This window comes from Falco peregrinus, chromosome Z (genome assembly GCF_023634155.1).
Source record: "Falco peregrinus isolate bFalPer1 chromosome Z, bFalPer1.pri, whole genome shotgun sequence".
Lineage (NCBI taxonomy): Eukaryota > Metazoa > Chordata > Aves > Falconiformes > Falconidae > Falco > Falco peregrinus.
In genome coordinates this window covers 65,894,267-65,914,919 of record NC_073739.1, presented here as the reverse complement: position 1 = coordinate 65,914,919, position 20,653 = coordinate 65,894,267, and the positions used below count along the sequence as shown (strand labels likewise).

Sequence of the window (20,653 nt, the reverse complement as noted above, 5' to 3'; positions counted from 1 at the left end):
TTATTGTTGCATATTCAGTGATAAGGTAGTCGTAAGCTTGGTCAGTGTATTGCATTGAAACTAAGGCTATAGCCATAAATCAGTAATTGAAAAACATGGTTTTGAGGGTGCTGTAGGATTGTTGTGTTATCCTAAATGAAATTTAAATTTCTGGTGACAGGGTATTTACTGAAAAAGAGCTGTGTATACTTAGAAACTAGTAACAGAATCTGACTTTTTTTTCCACTGGATTTTTTTCCCCTCGACACAGGCTAAATCATTGGGGGATAGAAGGACACTTGTGGTTTTTATTTGTGTGTGGTTCTACAATGGCGTAAGTCAATGAAAGTCAGTACCCAGCCCCCTCCTCTTTACATTTAGGGGAATTAGGTGGTTCAGGTCATTGGCCCTGGGAAAAATCAACCTTACAAGTGATGTAGGGTCAAGTTAGCTTATACAGGGTCTTGTGAGCATGAGTGCTGGCCTAAGAGACAAGTCAGGAATGTTGATCAGGTGAGGGAGTGACTGGGGCAGCGCCAGCTTTTATTGGCTTGCATTGCTGTGGAATTGTACCTTTTATAAACTGGTAACAATACATCTTCATATGCAGAATTTTTTTTTCTTGCTGCTGACAGGAAAAGAATGTTATATACAGTGACAGTTCCCATTATATCCTATAGCTACACAACTGTGTGTATTTGGTGATCTTGTAAAGCTGTCAGAACATGGCTTTGTTTGCAATGTAATTTCGAAACCATGCTACTCATCTCATATAACATCAACCTGCCAGATCTGAAGTCATAGCAATTTTAATGTTACTGTGCAAGGAAGCTGTAAGTTCTGAAGCAGTTAGAATTTACAAATGTGAACACAAACTTAATGTTACTTGCTGTTGTGTATATCAGGAAAGCCTTTTTTCAAAGACGTGCTGCTGTCCTTTCAGTAGTTAGAAATATAGAAAATATTTAAGAACCATGTTTCTATACAAATACTTAAAGTAGTCAAAAATGAAATATGAAGTTACAGACTGCTTTTATGTTAATTATTCTTTTAGCTACAAAACCTGTCCGCAAAAAATATGGCATGGAAATCTTTGAACTTCTGTTAAAATAAATTGAAGTCTCAATCAGATGGTCTTTTGCAGACTCTATTAACATCAGCATTGAAGTTGACTTAAGAATGTTAACAAAAGAGACTCAGTATAGGAGTCTTTTGGTTTAGAAACCAAAGATTTAATGTTTTTCTGCTTCCTTTCACAATCGTTATGATTAGAAATTTATAGGAAAATAAGGTTATGGCTTTGGTATTTGAATTAGTCACTATTATGTGTCCTGTATGGGGAAAGTGCCTGGTGTTCAAGAATGGGTCAGCAAGGTCTGACTAAAGCCTTTGTAGCAGCACAGGGAAAGAAAGAATGATTGCTGTAAGTACTGGGGAACCTGTGTGGCTTGGAGAGCAGTAGGCAAAGTGGGAATAGATGGAAAGAGTTAAGGGGAAAGTTATGTTTGATACTACTTTGGCTAGGCATTTGTGAGGCAAGGTCGCAAATTTGTCAGAGTAGTTCAGGCAATGCTACCTTCTCAACATATGTAACTGCCACATGCATCTTGACTTCTTCCTTGCCAGCAGCAAGGAGCAGTGGCTTTTCAGGGTGCTGATGAAATGGTTAACATGGACGTGGCCAGTTTGCTGCTCCTGGTCATTACTGTTTTGCCCATTCACATAGATCTCCCTGATTCACTCATTTCTACCTTCAGTTCACTGATGAGTGGGCTTGTAAGGATGTTTAGCCTGGAACTGCTGTCAGTACATAACTTTAAAATTATTTAAAATCATGGGAAATGGCTTAACAAGTGAACCTTACTTTTTTTTTTCCTCCCCTTGAATGAGAACCTGACCAAGTTGTCCCTGAAGTTTTTTGGTTCTTTTCTTGAGCAACTCTGGCACTTGGGTATCTTTGATTTTACAAGTTGCATCTCGGATGGAACAAAAGAAAATGTACATGCAGCTCAAAATGTTGCAGTTTTAAAGTGCTTCTTGAAATTACAGTTCTGAATGCTTGAGGGTTTCCTGTGTGTGTATGACTTTTAAAAAATGTTATTGTCTTATGTTTTAGTAGTTGTTGGCGTGTGTGTGTCTGTTCACACTTTCCTTGAGATATCACTGGGTCTTCAAGTATTTCAATGGTCAAAACCAACTTTGTCACTTCCTGAAGTAAAATTCTGTACATGTTCTCCATCAAACCTGCTTTCATCAAGACTGCACGATTAAATTGAGGACTGCTCGCTGAAAATGCATCTCATTTTTTCACTGTAGCTACACAATTCTGTGTTTTTTACCAAAGTGTAATTTGTACAAATGTACTGTAATTGTACAGCAATTAGTAACTTTACAGGGTGTGGTCATACATATTGCAGAAGATAAATGCTTTTCAAAACTGAGCTACTGTAAGGTAACAAATTAATACACAATGAAGGTCAGATTCTTAGCAGTATTTCTGGAGTGTCCTTTCACATCCTGCCAACAGGGACAGTGCAAATGCCTCCTTTCAAGAAGGGGTAGCGTCTGGGATCAGCTAGTCCCTGAAACAGCCATCTCTGAATCACCAGCCAAAGGAACATAGAGAGGAGTGGGCGATGAAAACAGTGAGTCTTCCTTTTGAGGGTACTTTCTTCCTCTCTTTCAGGAATAGCAATTTCATTTTCCTCCCACCCTCAGGACAGAAGAGTTTGTCCTTTTAGAGCATTCATGTGCAAACTGGATAAAAGTGTCTGTGAGTGTGGATATGAAAACACATTTTTGTGATTCCTGTTATGCTTTAAAGCTTTCCTGTCCTCTGTGGCAAATCACATTTGGTAAATCACATCAGCTTTTTTTTGTAAAAGGTTTTTCCCTTTACTATGAAATCATTAGAAGTGGTGGTAGCTGGAGCAGTTACTGCCGCTTTCATTAAGTGCCCTCTGCATCCTGGAATCTCTTCAGTGCTAAGGCCCAGTTCATACCAAAATGTTTAAGACTATGGGAGCTTTAATTTAAACATGTAAGTAGTCCTGAGGCAGTCTGAAGGATGACTCAAGGTTTGTAAAAAGTCAAGTACCTGCTTAACTATTTTGTTAGGTCTGGTGCAACTTTTCATCATTTTGAAAGATTGAACAGCTGTCGTTCAGTAAGTCAGTAAAACCAGTGTATTAATATGTTAGCACAGGCAACTATTAGACCAAATCCAGAATAAAGGTCCAAATAGTTTATTCAAAAAAAGAAGAATAATCAAGTCCTGCCCTTTCTTTCATGCTTGGTAAAGAAAAAAATAATCTGGTATGTCAGGAAGAGTTTAGGTTTACAGTTTGGGTCTCTTTCTGTTGAATTGTAGTAGAAATCATGTAGAAAATAAATGGAAGCTTTCAAAATACTGATATATGTGCTAATGCATTACAATACTTCTAAAAAGCTGAGGGAATTTAGAAACATTAAAGCAGGTCACAGTGCAGCCTTGTGCTGAGGTCATGGATGATGGGAAGATGGCAAAATCGTTCAAAAACTAAAAAGTGAATCAAAAGGCTATCTGGCTGAGTCTGATGATTAGCTAAAGAGGGTGAAGACTCTGAAAGTTGGAGTGGATGATGATCTTGTGTGTTCAAAAGGCTGCTGTGAGGGAGAGAGGTGTACAAAAACAAGAGCTTCCCGAGTCATGGCAGCAGCAGTGAGTCAATGAAGTGGGCATCAGCCCACTACCAGCTTGGGGGGGTTTTGCTCTCAGCCAGCCTGTACATTTAGAGTGGGATCAGCAGGGAGACCTTGGATTGGGTGGTTGTGGTAGGCAAAAAAAAAAAAGCGTAAATTGTGAATACTGATAGGTAAATAACATAAGCAATTGTGGTGCATGTGCAGGGTGGGGGTCTGAAACTGAATTACGAATGCTGGAGTAGAAACCTGCTGCTGTGTGGGCTGCTTGTGACTTCTTGTAACACCTGAGCAAAGGGGGCATTTCCTCAGTCCTCCCATTAGTGAACAGGCATGAGCTGGTGAGTAGGGCAGTCGTGCTTTGGTTTTTGCATGTAGACCATCACATGGGAAGGCCCAGGGCTTGGGGAGTGAGTGGCGAGAAGGTGAACATCCTGCAGGGAGAAAGAGATCCTGGAGCTGGGAGAGATAACATGGAGACAAATGCTGGGGGAGCCTGGGGAGATGGTAAGGCTTGAAGCTAGTAACGCTGAGCAGCTGTGGAGCAGGGAGCAGCACAACCTTCCCAAAACAGCGGCCATCTCCTAGTGGGCCTAAGTGAGTAGGTGAGATAACCTATTAGGGTGACAGCTCAAGCATCACTGGTTTTAAAGTAAACATCTGTATCCAGATCTACAGTTTGTCTTGCCGGTGACACTGGTGTAGAATAAACACAGTCATTGTCTTGTCAATGACAGTGATTGTCAAGTCATCTATGGATGCCTTCCAGAGTTGGGGCAGAGACCTCTGGGGGACATCTGTATCAATTAAGGTATTAAAATGCAGTATGTGCTCTTGGAGGGTGTCTGCTTGGAAAGGACAGGCGGTGTTTAGTAAGGGATTCGCGACTGGGGACTCTGGGTTTCTGTTTACTCCCTTCATCGTATCTCTCAATTGCAATGTTCTAATTCTCCATTCCTTTCTGCACTGCTGCTGGCTGCAGCTTTCTTCCAAGTCGTTAACTGGAACGCACGGGTTAGCTTTAAAAGGGGTCCCAACTCCCACAGCGCGATGTCGCCAGTAGACCACGGGATACCTACGGGTGAGCGCTCCTCAGCGGTGGCTGTTAATTAATGCGCTCGTGTCGCCGCGCGTGTTTGTGACTCACCTGCACCGGGGCGGGCGGGCGCGCGTCCCTCCCTGGTGCCCCCGAAAGCAGCGCGACAGCGGTAGCAGCGCGACGCCTGTGCCAGCGCCCCCGCGGGCGGGCGGCTGCGGGAGTTCCAGGCTGCCGCGCGGTGGGGACGGCACCCGCGTCCCCCCCCGGCTGGGGCCGCCCCCCCGGCCCGCGGCCCCCGGTGGGGGGTGCGCGGTGCGGGGGCGGTGAGGCGGCGGGGTGCTGCGCCGCCCGGTGCCGCGCGAGTCCCCGAGGCGGTGGCTGGGGGGCGGGGCCGTGCTCCCCCCGCCCCGCCGGGCCCTGGCGGGGGCTCCGGCCGTAGCGCGGCGGAGGCGGGTCGGTGCGGCGGCAGTGCTTGCGGCGGGGCTCGGGGGGCGCCGGTGGCGGGCAGCGGGGGTCGGGGGGGCGTCTGGCACCGCTCCCGGGAGCCCCGGGGGGGGCTGCGTCTGTTTCTCAGAATTACAGGAAAAAAGCGTTGCAGGTGCTGGGCCTGGCGACTTCCTATTTTGTTGCACCCCTCGCAGTGGCGGGGGGCAGAGGTCCCTGTTAAGCGGAACGCCCGCTCTGCAGCTGCGGTAAGTGAAACCGTGGTGTGGGGGGTTGTTTTATTTTTTCATTAACAGGGGTCCCTCTGCTCGTTTTTGTTAATATGGAGCATGGGAAAGCGTGCATTTCTTCCCCGGGGTGTTGCCGGAGCGGATCTCTACCAGCGGCGACGCGTGCTTGCCTTCGCATCTCCCCAGATGTTCATCCCAGGCTCGCGGCACTGCGTGCCTCTGTGCCTCTCCGGGCCAAGCAACTCCTTTCAGTTTCTTTCTTTCAAGTTCGTGAGACAGGCTTGAAACTTCCTATTTAGCCGATTGCATTTGTCTGCTTTTTGGGAAGGATATGATACAGATGCTTGGCAGTGGTTTTCTTTGTGGGCGCAATGATTAAGAGTTAGTTTTCAAAGTGTTGCAATATATATGGTCATCAAAAGCAGTAAAAGCTCTTTCCTGACTTCTGGCTGCTTAAATAGTTTATAGTTACGTTTTCTCAGTGACATACCAGTTTTAAATACACTGGTCCCATGCTGCTTCTATGCTTGCAAAGTTTTTGCCTCCTGGGGAAAAATACTTTTGTGTTATGTTTGCATACACATCTGTTGTATCACCTACAGACACTCATGTTTAAATTGGGGAAACTGCACTGAACTTCTCATCTGTAATGGACTATGTGACTGTTGACTTTTGAAGATGATTGTCTAAAACAGTTGAAATCCCTCTTCTAGCTTCTGTCTGTGAGCTAAGACACTGGGCAAGGGAACATTTTTACGCTGAAAGAAAACAATGTGTTGGGTGAAAGAACAGGTTTTTCTGTTAGGTAGAGGCTAATCAGTAACAAAACAGATCACAAAAGGGATAAAAACAGGGGGAAACAGGAAAAAGCTTTAGGCTTATATCATAGACATTGCAGGATTGAACATTAAAGTTCTTGATTTTTCTGTAGTAATTATGCAAGCCTGGTAGTTTTTTGCATTATTTCATCCTTGTACTTAACACTTTCAATTTATAAATACCATACTGGGAGATCTCAAAACATAGCTTTATCGTAGGTCCCATGGAGCCTGGTTTCACACTACCATGCTGTGTTTCAGGTAGCAGTTTTGACTAAGATATAAAAATATCATTAGTAAAGTTTACAGTATAGGTAGTAAACAAAAGAAACCTAGGATACATAACCTTTACAGGATGATCTGAATTAGCAGGGTGATATGGCAGTTGTCTTACGCAGGTCAACACAGAGATAAATATATTTGGGATCAAAGAATACAGAAGATGCTCAATGGGACCTCTTGGAAAAGTAGTAACGTAAAGACAGTTTTAAATGCCTGTGTCTTCTGCTGGGAAAAAAAAAAAGGGCCAACATTCTGCTTAGATGTACAGTAATAGAAATAGCAGGTAAGTATCTGGTAGTGATCTCATGTTCCTGTAACTGCGCACATGAGGTGTTTGGCATACAGCAGTGAAAGGTGGCAAGGAATAAGTGAAGGTTAGCTGTGCAGAGGCTTCCCCTGTCACATTATGTGTTTGCTGCACCAGTGCAATGGAGACTGTAGCTCGCTTCTGTAAATCTAGCTCTGACTATTTAGATACTGTGTTCATGCTTCAGGAAGGGTGTGAAACACTGGAGAATATTCAAAAGAGAAGATAAAAAAATAACCTAAGGAAATGGAAAACAAACTTTTTAAAGAGGACTTAATACGTAGTCTTAATATGAGGCTGAGGTGCATATGGAGAAGGATATTTGATAGTGGAAGTATAAACAAGTTTTTTAATTGTGGAAAAGATACAAGATGAAGAGGTGTGTAGGTATTGTTTGTATTCCATTAACTCCTAAAACCAAGACTAAGTGATACAATTGTATCTGAGTCTGTAATAAGTCAGAGTTTGTGATGTTTTCAGAATATATGGTTAAATCTCTTTTTCAGAATGATGTTTTTTATGTACAGGCAAGCTGTGGGGTCACAGTCATCTCTCCTGAGCGATTCAGTATGAAAGTGAGGGTTTGTGCTCATTTGTTCTTTCCTTCTTGTGTCTGTGGGAGCACAGGATTAACTGCATTGTTCTCTGTGTTCCTGTAGTGCTTCCAGCACTGCAGTAGGACAGGGATTATAATTGCATCCTGTGTTTTGGGGCTGTGGCTGATTCCTTGAACAGTCCAGGAAAGTTTTTTTATTTTAGTTTTCTTGTGAAACAAAGTTTACTAATGGTATTTAAATGGATGTGTTTTACTCTGGAACATCTGGAATTGGTCTTAGTTTCAAGGCCGGACAAGGTGGACTAATGCTGTGAAGTAGTACAGAAAGTCTTCTTTCTGACTTTGACAGGTGTGTATTCTGTACAAACTTGAGGTTAAAACCACCCAAGTCTGGCAACTGTAAGAGATTTGGATCTGGCCACCCTCTCTCGATGAGAGCTCCATGTTTCTGTAAAGCTCAGTGCATGGATCCTCCTGCCCTGTCCATCCATTTTTCTCACCTAGGTGTTTGCTATGGCAGAGGCATCTTGCTCTCCACGTTTGTTCAAGTGACTGTGCTCAAGGAAAGGCCGTGAAGGCAACCACCCTGCCTGATAAAGTCTTACTAGTTGAAAACATTGACACAAAAATCACCTCTCAAAGTAGACTCTTGCAGTCAAAATGGACTTTGTAGTCCCTCAAAAACTGAGCCTAAGAAGAAAGCTCCAAGACCAGACCAGTACATGAAGCATGTTTAAGCCCAAGCTTGACTGTTTTTTGTTTCTTAGTGAAGAAAGAACAAGGAATGACAAGTGCCACTATGAAAGCTGCAGTTGTCTCTGGTAGTACCACCAGCATTCAATTTTAGTGATACTGATGGCCTGGCCTTTTTTTAGTGAGCATATCAAATTGCATATAATTTTGTAGTTAAAATGAAAAAAGTGACCAATATGTAAAAATAGAGACATTGGGTCTTGTTTTGTGTTTGTAGCTTTAAGCTTTTCCCCTAAAAATTTAAGTTTTTATTATGAGGTGTAATATATTAATCAGGAAACACATATTTGGTTTGCAGCTGTGAGCATTTTATACTTTAAGATATATTTAGAGGCTTATTTGTTATGCTTGTTCAGAGAGTAAGGAATTGTATTCAGTTTACTAGGTACAGATTCATTATTTTTCTGTATTAGTATCAAGCTGCATTTAGGTGAAAATTGTATTTAAATTCCAGTGGACAGCATTTTATATTAGAATGTATTAACATTCAATATGCTGTTAAATATTGTTCTATAACAAAAGAAAGGGTTTATCAAAACATGTTTTGCATCGGTAACTCTAGGGCATACTAAACAAAATAACTGCTATTAGCAGTTATTAACTGACCTTTCCTGGTCACTGTGTCCTTCAGGATTTTAGAACAAAAGTATCTTATCCTTTTGTGCCTTCTTTTTTTGTTATTTAGAGACTGAAAAAGGAAAATGGTTTTCCTGCTTTTTCAGTTCCCAGTTGATTTGCAGCTTGTAAACTAACAAGTCATTGAACTTGATAAATACAACTTTTGTTCCTCTCCCAGCTCCGCACCCCCCCCCCCCCCCACCCCCCCCCCCCCCCCCCCCGGTATTTTTAGGAGAAGTTTCTGTGGTCAAATGTTGGCACATCATTTCAAGGGGCTCTGCTCCACACTGCTCCTTCAAATGTGTCTGAAAACTTAGTGGTTTCAGTTTTCTATGTGTTGCTTGAATTTGATTTAAGTGATTCTTAGTAGATTATGATAATGTGTTTTAAGGTAGGCTGTCATAATTTAAAATTTAAATAGGTTTATTTTTCAAAAGGCAAAATGCCTAAGTTTTGTTTAAATCAAGTTCTGTTTAAATGCCAAAATCTTAAATCTTCTTCATTCTGGTCTGAGGTTCAGCTGGCTGTTTTAGCTCAGTTAAGGAACGTGGTTTGTGAAACCAGTGTGCTCAGGATCTTTCATTACGCTGTCATTTTTCCCATGGATGAGCTTGTCAGTGCAGGATTTATAGGGATTAGAGAGTTGGGAAAAGCCAGTAGCTGTCCCTCACATTGATTGCTTCCTTCAGTATGTTTACATGTATTCTGGTTTTGGCTGGGAAAGAACTAACTTTTTTTATGTGGTGCTTACTTGTTGGCTGGGGATAAACAACATGTCATTCTGTGACCTATGTAGAGGAACCTTTGTTTTCCTCTTCTGATGCTCACGAGTACTTGTCCTTGATGGAATCCTGACCAGTCCTGGAAGCGGATGCTTCTACGTCCTGTTATCTAGGAAGAGGACTGAAGTTCGTATTTGGATTGTTTGCCTGAAATGGCCTCTTCCCCTCTAGGATTTGTGTAATGGATGGATTTGCATCTTGGAGTTCTGAAAACTGGTGGTTATGGCTTTTCCAATTGCTTGCATGCATAATGTGGCAGTTGGGTGGCCCAGGTGGCTCGGGCTTCTGGTGTTCAGCATCGGCTGATCTTGTCAGGGCAAGGTTTGTCTCTCCATATTGTAGCTGGCATGGCAGAGCTGTAGCAATTGCTACTGAAGACTAAACGAAAGACAGCAGTGGGTATTCAGCTTCCTCCCTTTTTCATAGTTGTTAGAAGAGTGTCAGACTCAGTAGCAAAGGATGCACTGTCAGGTTCCAACAAAGATGTTGGAAATTCTTGAAGGTGACTGGGCTGATGTTTTATGTAAGCTAAAGGTATGCTGCCTTTCCGTTTACACCATGTTCTTTATCGGTGTAACAGCTACATAGCATGTAGAAGTATGTGTTCGCTTAGCTTAAAACAATCTTAGAACTGGATCTGAATGGAAGAAGCTTTCCTGTCCTGAAATGTGGGACAAGGGTGACTAAGAAACAGTCTTAAATAGACTATGGGGAAAAGTTACTTTGGGTGATTTTTTTCCTCTGACTTCTTTATATTTTTGAACTGTACCTCTTCCAAGGAACTTACATTTCAAAATGGAAGTGAAAAGCTAGAGGTTTTGGTATTGAGAAAGCCTTGTTTCATCAACTGTTACACAATTTCAAAATTATTTAATGAGACCTTCATTGAGATTGCCTCTTCCTGCAAGAAATCTAGCTTTGGTGAACCAGTTTTTTAAACAGCTCTGTTCATGCTATTTGTTTAGCCATCAGAATGTAATTTTAATAGGTATTTTTAAGCAAATCACTTCTGAATTTATGATGTGATTTTCACTCACATGTCCTTTCATCACTTCTACATGTGCAGTCTCTGAAGTAAACAGCCAAAGAGCTATTTAGTCATGTATCAGCATAGTTTATAACCACATAACTTGCTGAGTCACTACTCTGGTCTCTTGACATGTGATAACTAGCAGCTGGCATGTCAAATAACTGCCTGCTAATTGGTATTGGAGAAAGTGGAAGGAGATGCAACATACCTCAGGACTGAACCCAATGAACAGCTCACAGCTGGGAAGGAATGTCATGGAGGTCTCTTTTCCCAGTTGTCTCCTTTATTTCACCAATTCAGATGTCTGCCAAATCACATAGCAAGTTGCTTACATTTGCTAATGTAGCACAAACACATTTTTTGTTTAGTTCTCTGGCATATTAGCAAGTGGAAGCGACTTACTGTGTGATAAGCACTAGAAGAGAGGGGAAAGGTAGTAGGTAGGGGGTACAGGGTGAGGAGCACTCACTGAGCGTGGATGACATCTTTGGCTGTTTAAACATTTGGTGAGCAATTCAAAGAGTCGTAGCTTGGCACCACAGCCAGATTTTTCATGCCTGATCCTTTAGCATTGTGCTCTGCTGTGGTGTGGGATATATGGTGGTATGATATTTTTGGCACAAACATACTTCAAAAACGTTTTTATGATTTCCCAATGCTTTTGAGTTCCAATTCCTCGCTAAAAAAGTGTGGGATTGCTGGAGCTAGTAGAAGTAATATGATAAATTGTTTTCCTTATTCTTGGGAATAGCTGAACTATTTTGGCTGAAATGCAGCTTCTTCTGTCTCATTTCCCCTAAAAAATAGCAGACCAGTGTATATATACAATATCAGCTGAAACTGTTAGAGTTTGCCAAGTTGTAAGCAAAGAAAGACTGTGGGAACTGTTTGATAAACTTAGCACAACTCTTCTTTTTTTTTTCTTTTTCATATAGTGGATTGTTCTTCATCTTGCTGCTGGAGTTTTTGCACCCTTGGAAGTGTTCTGTGCTTTAACCAAGCATAGTGCTCCAGTCATACTGTCTTTAATTTTTTTCTCAAAAACTCTCAGCAAAGATCTATAAAGTTAGTGCCCGTGTCAACTCAGGGTTGCTTTTTTTGCACCAGGTCTTCTATTGAAATGCACTGTTAATTTTATTTAAAATATTTTGTGCATTGATTCTTTCCTAGACTGGAAGGGACTTTGCATGCCCTACCTAGGGAGAACCATGATCTTTGTTTTGTTCTTTATCTTAGCTAGATTTTTTTATTTTAAGTAGTCCACAAAGTAGGAAAATGTATTAGCACTTTTTACTTGGAGCAGTGTAATAAAGTTCAGTATTGACAGCTGCTCTGTGGTGACATTGCTTTTCTCTCTTTTTGTTCCATTCTTTTATAGTTGCATGTGTTTGAAATGATGCTGCTGCCTACATGATCTGGAAGCAGTTGTTTCTTGACATTGTTATCTAATCTTACAGCATCTTTTACTGGTTTTGTTACTGTGTAGTTATGTCTGGTCAATCTAAGGAAGAAGTCAATCACTAAGGGAAATGCTTTAATTAGTCACAACAATAATTCGTAAGCCTTGTATTCTGTGTTGATGCAGACAAGTGGAAAGCCTATGTTTTGAATTACTGGTTTTATTTCATGAAATCTTTACAATACAGAATATGCAGTGACTTTTATTACATGTTGCTAGCAGTTAAGTCTACAGAAAAGAAAGAGTAGATCTTCATTATTTGTTAAGTGCCCTAAGCTCTTTCCTGTAAAAAATTGCTTATCTTCACATGCCACACAGAGGACTGGATATTCCCGTGAATGAGATGTTTTGCCAATTAACGGGCTCAGTAGATAGCACACAGACACCAATACAAAAATTTACTGTTTGTTTCAAATTAACACAGAAAACGAGGCAATATGCACATACAAAAGGACTAGCTTACAACACCCTGATTCAAGCAATAAAACAGATAAGCAAGACAATGCACCTAATCATTACTACTTTAAGGTTAGCTATAGTGTTTAAGAAAGATACATCACCAGTTGCCCCAATACATTACATCACCCAGACCTGCAGTCACGGGGGAGCCCCTGTTGCAGCAAGGGTTTGGGGAGCCTGTCCCAGCAATCAGGAGGTCCTATGCAGGGTGTCCCCTCGTAGGGGAGGTCTCCAAAGTTGCTGCAAGAGGGTCCAGCTCTTATATTGTCGAATAAACAAGCTGACCTAATTTCCAATGTAGTAACATCTGGTGTCACTGTCCTCTCAGAGGCCACCCGAACCTGGCCAGGGCTCAGGGAGGAACCCAGGGAGTTTCCTTTATCTACTGGATTTTAACCATTGCTGTCCAAACAAGGCCATATAGCTGGTTTCATGGCCTTGTCCACCTGCCCCTAAGCAAGGAAGGTTGCATGATACCTTCACTAACGATTATATTTTATCTAAGCTACATATTTTGCTAATGATCATATATATTTCACTAATAATCATGCATATTTTGCTGATGATCAGATGCTAACTATATCTAGTGCTCGGTTGGTGGGTTCATTTTGGGGTTCAGCTTTGGCTCCGGGCCGTTGCTCAGGCCTCAGTACTTCATGAGTATATCCTCCAAGATTAAAGCCATATGCACAGAGATGTTGCAAAACCATTTTATTTGGCTAATAAGTTTATTTACTTTTTAAAGTTAAAAAAAAAAAAAAAGAAGCTTATGCCAGTGTAGCATCTGTAACTTGTTAATTTGTTTTTGGCTGACCATTCCTCCTCTGAGATAGTTTTGATTAGGCACATCATCCTGTAGTGCTCTAGGTTATTTTCCTTGGTTTTGTTGATTTTTATAATCATCTTTGAAGTGTGTCAGTCTTCTGCAACTACTAGTCCCCTTGCTAATGAGGCACTGACTACATGTGTGTTTACCACAGCTGTATAGCAATCGTTGGTGTGTTGACTTCCTATGAAGTTGGCAAAGCCTTTTTCAGAGTCATCATTATGATTTTTTCTTTTTTCTAATTTCTGAATGGAATGTAGTTTTCTTGTAGCCCTGACTTTGGGACTGATTTTTTTTTTTATGTTGGTATCTGTCTTAAACTTAAAAAAATAGAGTAAGAATGAAAACACACTTTACTGCTTACAGAATATATTCTTAGCTTTAACAGTGGAGCTTCTAGTATCTCATCAACATTGCTATGGACTACGTGAACTCTAAAAATAACAATCTAAATATTTAAAAATCTACATCTGTTTTTAGTTCTGGCACAGAATACTTGGGACAGTTGCTTAAGGTTCTCTGGTTTTATTGCCATCAATAGCGTAATTAATTTTTACTGCATTGAGATCAGGAACTTACACCCTAAGTAGGTAGTAATAGATTCTCTTTTTGTAATTGCTCTGTTTCTTGTTGGTATGCATCTTGCTACAGCTGTATTTTAGGAATGTGTCACTGGGCAAACGCCTACCTCATTTTTTTTTTTTTTCATCCCATGTGTCCTTTTTCATTTTGTCTCCTGTTTTGCATGGTTACAACCTCAAAGTTTATAAAATGCTTCCTGAGACAGACTGAAAATAATGTTGAAGATGAGTTCTGGCAGAAACTGAACATGAAGGGCTTTTTTAACTATGTTTTTCTCTTTTAGATGACTGTAAAACTTCTATTTTGTAGCAAAACCAAGAAGTTTTTTTGAAGGGACCATAACATAGGGCAGAACCCCTTATGCCTGTATCCCACCTACAGTTTTCTGTCCCAAACAGTGGTCTGGTGCACACCTGCCTCCTAGCATCCCACACCTGTGGAAGGAGAACGTGCCTGGTTTGGTCTGAAAGCTGCTGGTGTACCTGTTCTAGGGAGATAGCAGCTGCCTCTCACCTGGATTCCTTCTGAGATACAGGTTTGCATGGAGAGCTGAAATTCCATCAGCATCTCGGATAAATCTGAAAGCCTAATGTGAAACGGGAATCCCTGATAACTGCAGCAATAGTAATGCTCACCTTTTGCTTATGAACATAGTAGACAGAACTGCTAGAGCTACTTGACCAGTAAATGGGAATATTTGGCCCTAGTACCTCACCTGCTGTAGGGGATCTGAAACATCTATTTTCTACAGACAGATCTCTACTTACTAGACAGAGAAGCAGTCTGGGTTGCAACATATTCTGACCTTCATGTTGGAGTTGGTTGCTTAATGGATAGGGTTACAGAGAAGCTGATGAAGCATGGGCTGGATGAGCATACAGTGGAGGTGATTGAAAACTGGCTCAACAAATGAGCTCAGAGTGTAGTGATCAGTGGCACAAAGTCTAGTTGGAGGCCAGTGACTAGTGGTGTACTCCAGGGGTCAATACTGTTTCCAGTCCAGTTGATCATCTTCATTAATGATCTGGATGATGGGGCAGAGCATACCATCAGCAGACTTGCTGATGACACAAAACTGGGAGGAGGGGCTGATATGCCAGAGGGTCATGCTGCCGTCCAGAGGGACCTTGGTGAGCTGGAGGAATGGGCTGGCAGGAACCTCATGAAGTTCAACAAGTGTCAGATCCTGCACCTACGGAGGAGCAACCCCAGACACCAGTACAGACAGGGAGCTGACCTGCTGGAGGACAGCTTTGCAGAAAAGGCCGTGGGGGTCCTGGTGGACACCAGCTAGAATGTGAGCCAGCAGTGTGCCCTGCTGGCAAAGTAACCTGGTGGTATCCTGGGCTGCATTAGGAGGAGTGTAACCAGCAGGTCAAGGGAGGTGATCCTTCCCCTCTGCTCAGCACTGGTGAGGCCACACTTGGAGTACTGTGTCCAGCTGTGGATTCCCCAGCACAAAAGAGACATGGACATACTGGAGAGAGTCCAGTGGGTGGTCATAGTGATGATTAAGGGACCAGAGTATCTGTCATACAGGAAAAGGCTGAGAGAGCTGGGACTATTCAGCCTGGAGGAGGGAAGGCTCAGAGGGGATCTCATTGATACCTGTGCACGAGGACAGACCCAGGCTCTTCCCAGTGGCACCTAGTGACCGAACAAGACAGTGGGCGTAAACTGGAACACAGGAGGTTATCTCTGAACATGAGGAAACACTTTTTCACTGTGAGGGTGACTGAGCACTGGAGCAGATTTGCCAGAGGGGCTGTGGACTTTCCGTCCTTGGTAATCTTCTAGAGCTGTCTGGGCATGCTCCTGGGCAACTGGCTGTCAGTGGCTGTGCTTGGGCAGAGTGGTTGGACTAGACGACCTCCAGAGGTCCCTTCCAATCTCAGCCGTTCTGTGAGTGGTGGCAGCAGTCTTGAGGTGATGGGAATGTTTGGTTTCTGTAATTTTTCCCCAGGAACACTAGATTCATTTGTGCCTTTAGAATAAATCATTCTACATCTTTGCTTTCCTCTTTCTTGCTCTGGGGCTTTGGGTTTCTTTGGCTGCCTAGCAGTTCAGCTTCAAAGAGCAAGCCAAAGAGAGGTTCCTTTCATTGCCTTTGCAGACAGTCCTCAGGTCTGGTGCCTGGGATGCTTAATTGGAATAAAACCAATGTGAATTTACTCTCTCTTGGGTGGATGGTGACCTCAATGTGTGAGGAGATTGCCCGCTTCCTGAACAATTGTTTTGTTAGATGGTGATGCACAAGTGATGCGCATTATTCCTTCTCCTGCAACCGCCTTCCTTTTCAAAAGAGTTCTTTCTAAGTGAATCTGCTCAGAAGATGGCTGGGCAGGCTGGGTTTTGAGTGGATGTAGATGTATTTCTTACCAATTCTTTACACAGTCCTTGGAAGTTGGATTGGATTGTCCTCAGAAGGATTTCAGGTGCACTTACCTCTCCCTTCTTTATAGACAACATATACCCTTAGGAAAACTGCATCAAATTTCTCCCATCGTGCAGAAAAGTAACACTTCAACAAAGCAAAACTTGACTTGAATGCAAGTGAGAAATGCTGAATACCATTATTAACTCTTATACAAATGCTTGCAAAGTATTACAGGGGCATCTTTACTTAGAGTGTGTTGTTTTTATTTTATGACAGCATTTCCTGCCAATAGTTACTGAAACGGAAATGTTCAGCTGTTTGATTTGGATGTTTGTCCTTCTCTGCAGCTCTATAGCAGGTATGTTTCTTGATTATTAGCACCTGTCTTGCCATAAGAGAGTTTTCTAAAAGGTGACCTTCTCCAAATGAAATTTCAAAGAGTTCTGAAAATGATAAAAAAAATAAAAAATTTAAAATAGAAGTCAGTAGCCGATTGATTAAATTTTCTCTGTGCTGTACACTACTTAATTTATGGTGCTTTTGTGATCATGATAGCCTGGATTTGTTTCCTTTAGTATGTAAAGTATTAAAAAAATGCATTTTAAAACTTAGTTTGTCAAATGTTTTGTTGTTGCACAGGGTGTAGAAGGGGAATCTGCATCTGGGAGTCATATCATAGTTCCTGTTGGGTTGTAATGGCTGGTAACTTTGGAGATCTGCTAATGGAATAAATTTTATGTAACACATAAACACTTAAAATGCAGTTAATGTCTGGTGATATGGGGCTTTTCTAAGCCAAATATTACCTATTCAGATATGCATGCATGCAATGACTACTAATGTTCTCATTCCTAATGTTAAAAGTTACCTCACAATGTATGACTATAGATTTTTCTTATTACTTTTTTTTTTTTTTTTTTTAAATGTGGTAATTCCACAGTTAAAGACTGGACAGGAAACTGCTGAAGTTGGAAGAGCAGGTAGTTCTGCACTCCCTCAGTCTCTCGTCTCCTTCTACTTCCACTAGAGTGCATGTTTGTTTGGCTAGTTGTGAAGTGGTGAGGAATCTGCTCTGAATGGAGAACGATATTATTTTTGCCAAGTTTTTATTTTTCATCTATATCAGTCTCAGTTTGACTTACTGTACAGGCACTTCTGGCACACAAAGGGGCTAGCAGCAGCGAATGAGTGGTGGAGAATTAGAAACGCTTTTTGTGACAACAGTGCCACTTTAAAGTGATTAGGTGGAATAGTATAGGTTAGACGAGGGTATCACAAAGACAGATTGAAATAATAACTTTATGATGGTAATTGAAAGTCCATGTGCAATTTGTCCCATATAATTTAACACACAACAATAATTTGTGTTGTCAGTTTTTGGGGATTACATGGAAGAAGCTTGAGCAATATATGAAACTGTCCAGGTAATTGCTTACAACTGATATATATTGCAATTTGTGCAGTAGAGTGTAAAATAGCCATTAGTATGACTTTGAAACATTGAACAATTTACTTTAAAACAAAAAGGACCCATAGAAAGCTATTAATTACCCAAAAAGGAGAGAATTATCACAAAACAAGGAAGAAAGCTTAGTATTCAATTCCCTTTCATTCCTGCACTCTAGCAGAGAAATTCTGTCTGTAAAATTGGTTGGGTTTTTTTTTTCATTTTATTTAACAGATGTGTTTATGAAATTTCGCTTCAAGAAATAAGTTACAGTAAAAAAAACCCCAGACAGTTAGCTCATTGCAGGACTCTAACGGGTGATTCCTGCACTGTTTGGTAACTGCTGCTGAATTCATTCAGTCAGCCTGCTTCTGTGTTTTCCTTTTACATGCATCGTGTATACAATTCCTGTGCTGTATTGGGGAACATAAATTTTACAAGGGGTAAAAGCACTAATGGGATATTGAAATATATTGCACCATAGTTGTAAACCTGAAACTTAGCAGTTTGATGTATTTTCTGATTTAGTAATTAATAATGGTAACATCCAAATGGTATACATACCTTTTACATGAAGGAATGTTTTTTTAAAAATGGATTTAAAAGGCAAGTCTCTTTTCTTCATTTTCAGCTATTAAAAAAGATCTTGGTTATAATTTCTCCATTATTTCTGGAAAGGTATAGAACCATCACTCTTATATAATACGGTGAGCTGAGTTTCCAAACAGCAATATCTGATTCAAGTGATTACCTGAGCATTTTATTTGAACTCCATATGAAAAAAAATCTAATTAAATTGATATGTAGACAACAAAATAAGTTACCGTTTTTCTGCTGGTATTTTAAAAGGAATTAGTTATGTGATACCTTTGATTTTGTTTTTAGATGAAAAATCTATCAGAGATGCTGACATCTTTCCTTCATCTCCTGAAATTGAAAGAGGATCCACCCTGAAACTATTTTGTGTTCTCGGAAAACACTACACACCTCACAGAAATGCAAGCCACATCATCTGGAAATTGAATCATGAACTGATTGCTCAGGAAAACTATAACATTGTGAATGAGACTGTATCTAGTGTAACAATCCATAATTTCACTTACAGCAAAGCTCATGTGAAATGTTTCACCAAGTACTTGGGCAAGAAACAACTTTTGGTTCATACTGAAGTTAAATCTGGCTGTAAGTAGAAATGGGGGAAAATTAAATCTAATATTCTTTTAATAATGTATTGTAAAAAATTCACTTTTAAAACTACTTTTTTTTTTTTTTTAAAGCTTGTAGCATTGTAAGACACGTGTATTCAAGCATCTCCTTTTTTTTCTGAAATAAAGCATGAAATTGCCAGCATTCCTTACTGACACTGGTCCATAACCTCTCTGACCTTGACTTTTGGCAGGCTGAAGTGGTGGAGGTTTTATGTTGAGTTCAGAGGGTGCCAGATCTGTCCCTTTGGGTTATGTCTTTTGTCTAGCCTGGTCAACTTTAGCTTTCTACAGGGAGGATTTTCTCTCTAATCCTTGGTTCCAAAGAAATTATAATTACATGGAGAAGGCTACGGGATAAATATGTGTGCAAGTTCTCTAATTTATGGAACAGATTAAGTCCAGTTTATATGAACGTATGCCTGGGGGTCCCATTCTAGTAAAGAAGCGATAAATGCAGAAAAATACACCTGTGGAATGAAAAACAGCAGAAATCTTTTGCCTGTCTGCAAAGTTTAGTGTGCCATAAATTTGACAATGAAAGAAAGATCTTTTAAATGTTATAGTAGGTGGGACATAAAAGTACTGTTTTGCAGAGAGGACTTTTGCAACCCAGCTCTTTCACTGGGCACAGTTATCTTCCTTTCAACTTCCAGTTCTGTTACTGTGGGAGGAAGTCTGGGTTTAACGAGGAAGTCTTCGAGGGTGTTACATTTTTATCGATGATCTCAGACTACAGAGATTGCAGAAGATTGTTTGCTTTGCACTATTCAAGTGTAAGATAAAGTGACTCCAGAACTAGTGATCTCTTCAAGATCATATAGACATGTTTCCCGGGAAGTTGGGTTATGCAGGCTCCTCAGATTACGTTTTCATAGGGCATGTGGTTAGATGTTCTGGGAAGAAACAAAGGAGTTTTATCTTCCAGAGAATGTTTTTTTGAGAACTTTTGTGCTGTTTCTTTGTTTTCTTCTTACTCTCTGGACTGGCCTTGAGCTATAGGCGTATTGGGTGTGCGTGTACTTAGAGGTTCAGAAAAAAGCTTGTAGTGGTTTGATATAAGTTAGTTAGTGAGTTACTGCATAAATACCTTCAGGCCCACTTGGTTAAGTACTTCTGGGAAGTAGTTGGAAAAAAATCTCCCTGTCTCCTCAGGGGAAGAAAGGGTGATTTTGATTTTTGATTTTGGTTTTATGAGGAGTTCTGAGGGCAGTAGGAAATTATAAAATGAAGTGCTATGCAAGGCGCTTAGTGAAGTTTGCCGTAATCTGCTTTTTGACCAACAAAATCAGTTGTACATTAAAGTTACTTATTTTAATTGGACCTTTGTTTTTAACCTTTGTCATTGTAGTTCCACCAGACACACCAGGAAATATTTCCTGCATTTATTACTTTGATACTGAACTTACCTGCACTTGGACCTCAGGAAGAGAAACAAATCTTATGACAAAGTTTACTCTTTACCGAAAGATGTAAGTATAGAATATATTGGGAACTGGGTTTCTGGGGTGAGACCTTCTCCTTATATCCTGGCTTCTGTTTAAAGAAAACCTGTGTCATGGGGTTCAGAATCATGGCATTGCCTCAGTAAATTTGATTAATTTGTGGTTAGTAATGGTTGAAGAAAGTTACAATCTGATGCCTGTTTAGTGTGCTCTTTAAAGGAAATGAGCATTCTCAACCCAGTATTCAGCAGACAAATGTTTACATCATAATCGATACTTACTTCTTTCCTTGAAGTAGCATTACTAGTTAGATCAAAAGCTGAGTGAGCCTGGG

The 20,653-nt window shown here is 40.8% G+C and overlaps 1 protein-coding gene across 2 annotated transcripts in view; it reads left to right on the top strand.

Annotated features, from left to right (window-relative positions):
- Positions 1–5,236: 5,236 nt before the first annotated feature.
- The window catches only part of IL31RA (interleukin 31 receptor A), a 38,626-nt gene continuing 23,209 nt past the window's right edge, over positions 5,237–20,653 (top strand). For both annotated transcript variants that reach the window (XM_027793306.2, XM_027793305.2), the window contains exons 1-4: positions 5,237–5,391; positions 16,499–16,580; positions 18,555–18,851; positions 20,226–20,346. In XM_027793306.2, the coding sequence (XP_027649107.1) occupies positions 16,529–16,580; positions 18,555–18,851; positions 20,226–20,346 (470 nt within the window). In that variant the 5' untranslated portion in view covers positions 5,237–5,391; positions 16,499–16,528. The remainder of the gene's footprint in view (positions 5,392–16,498; positions 16,581–18,554; positions 18,852–20,225; positions 20,347–20,653) is intronic.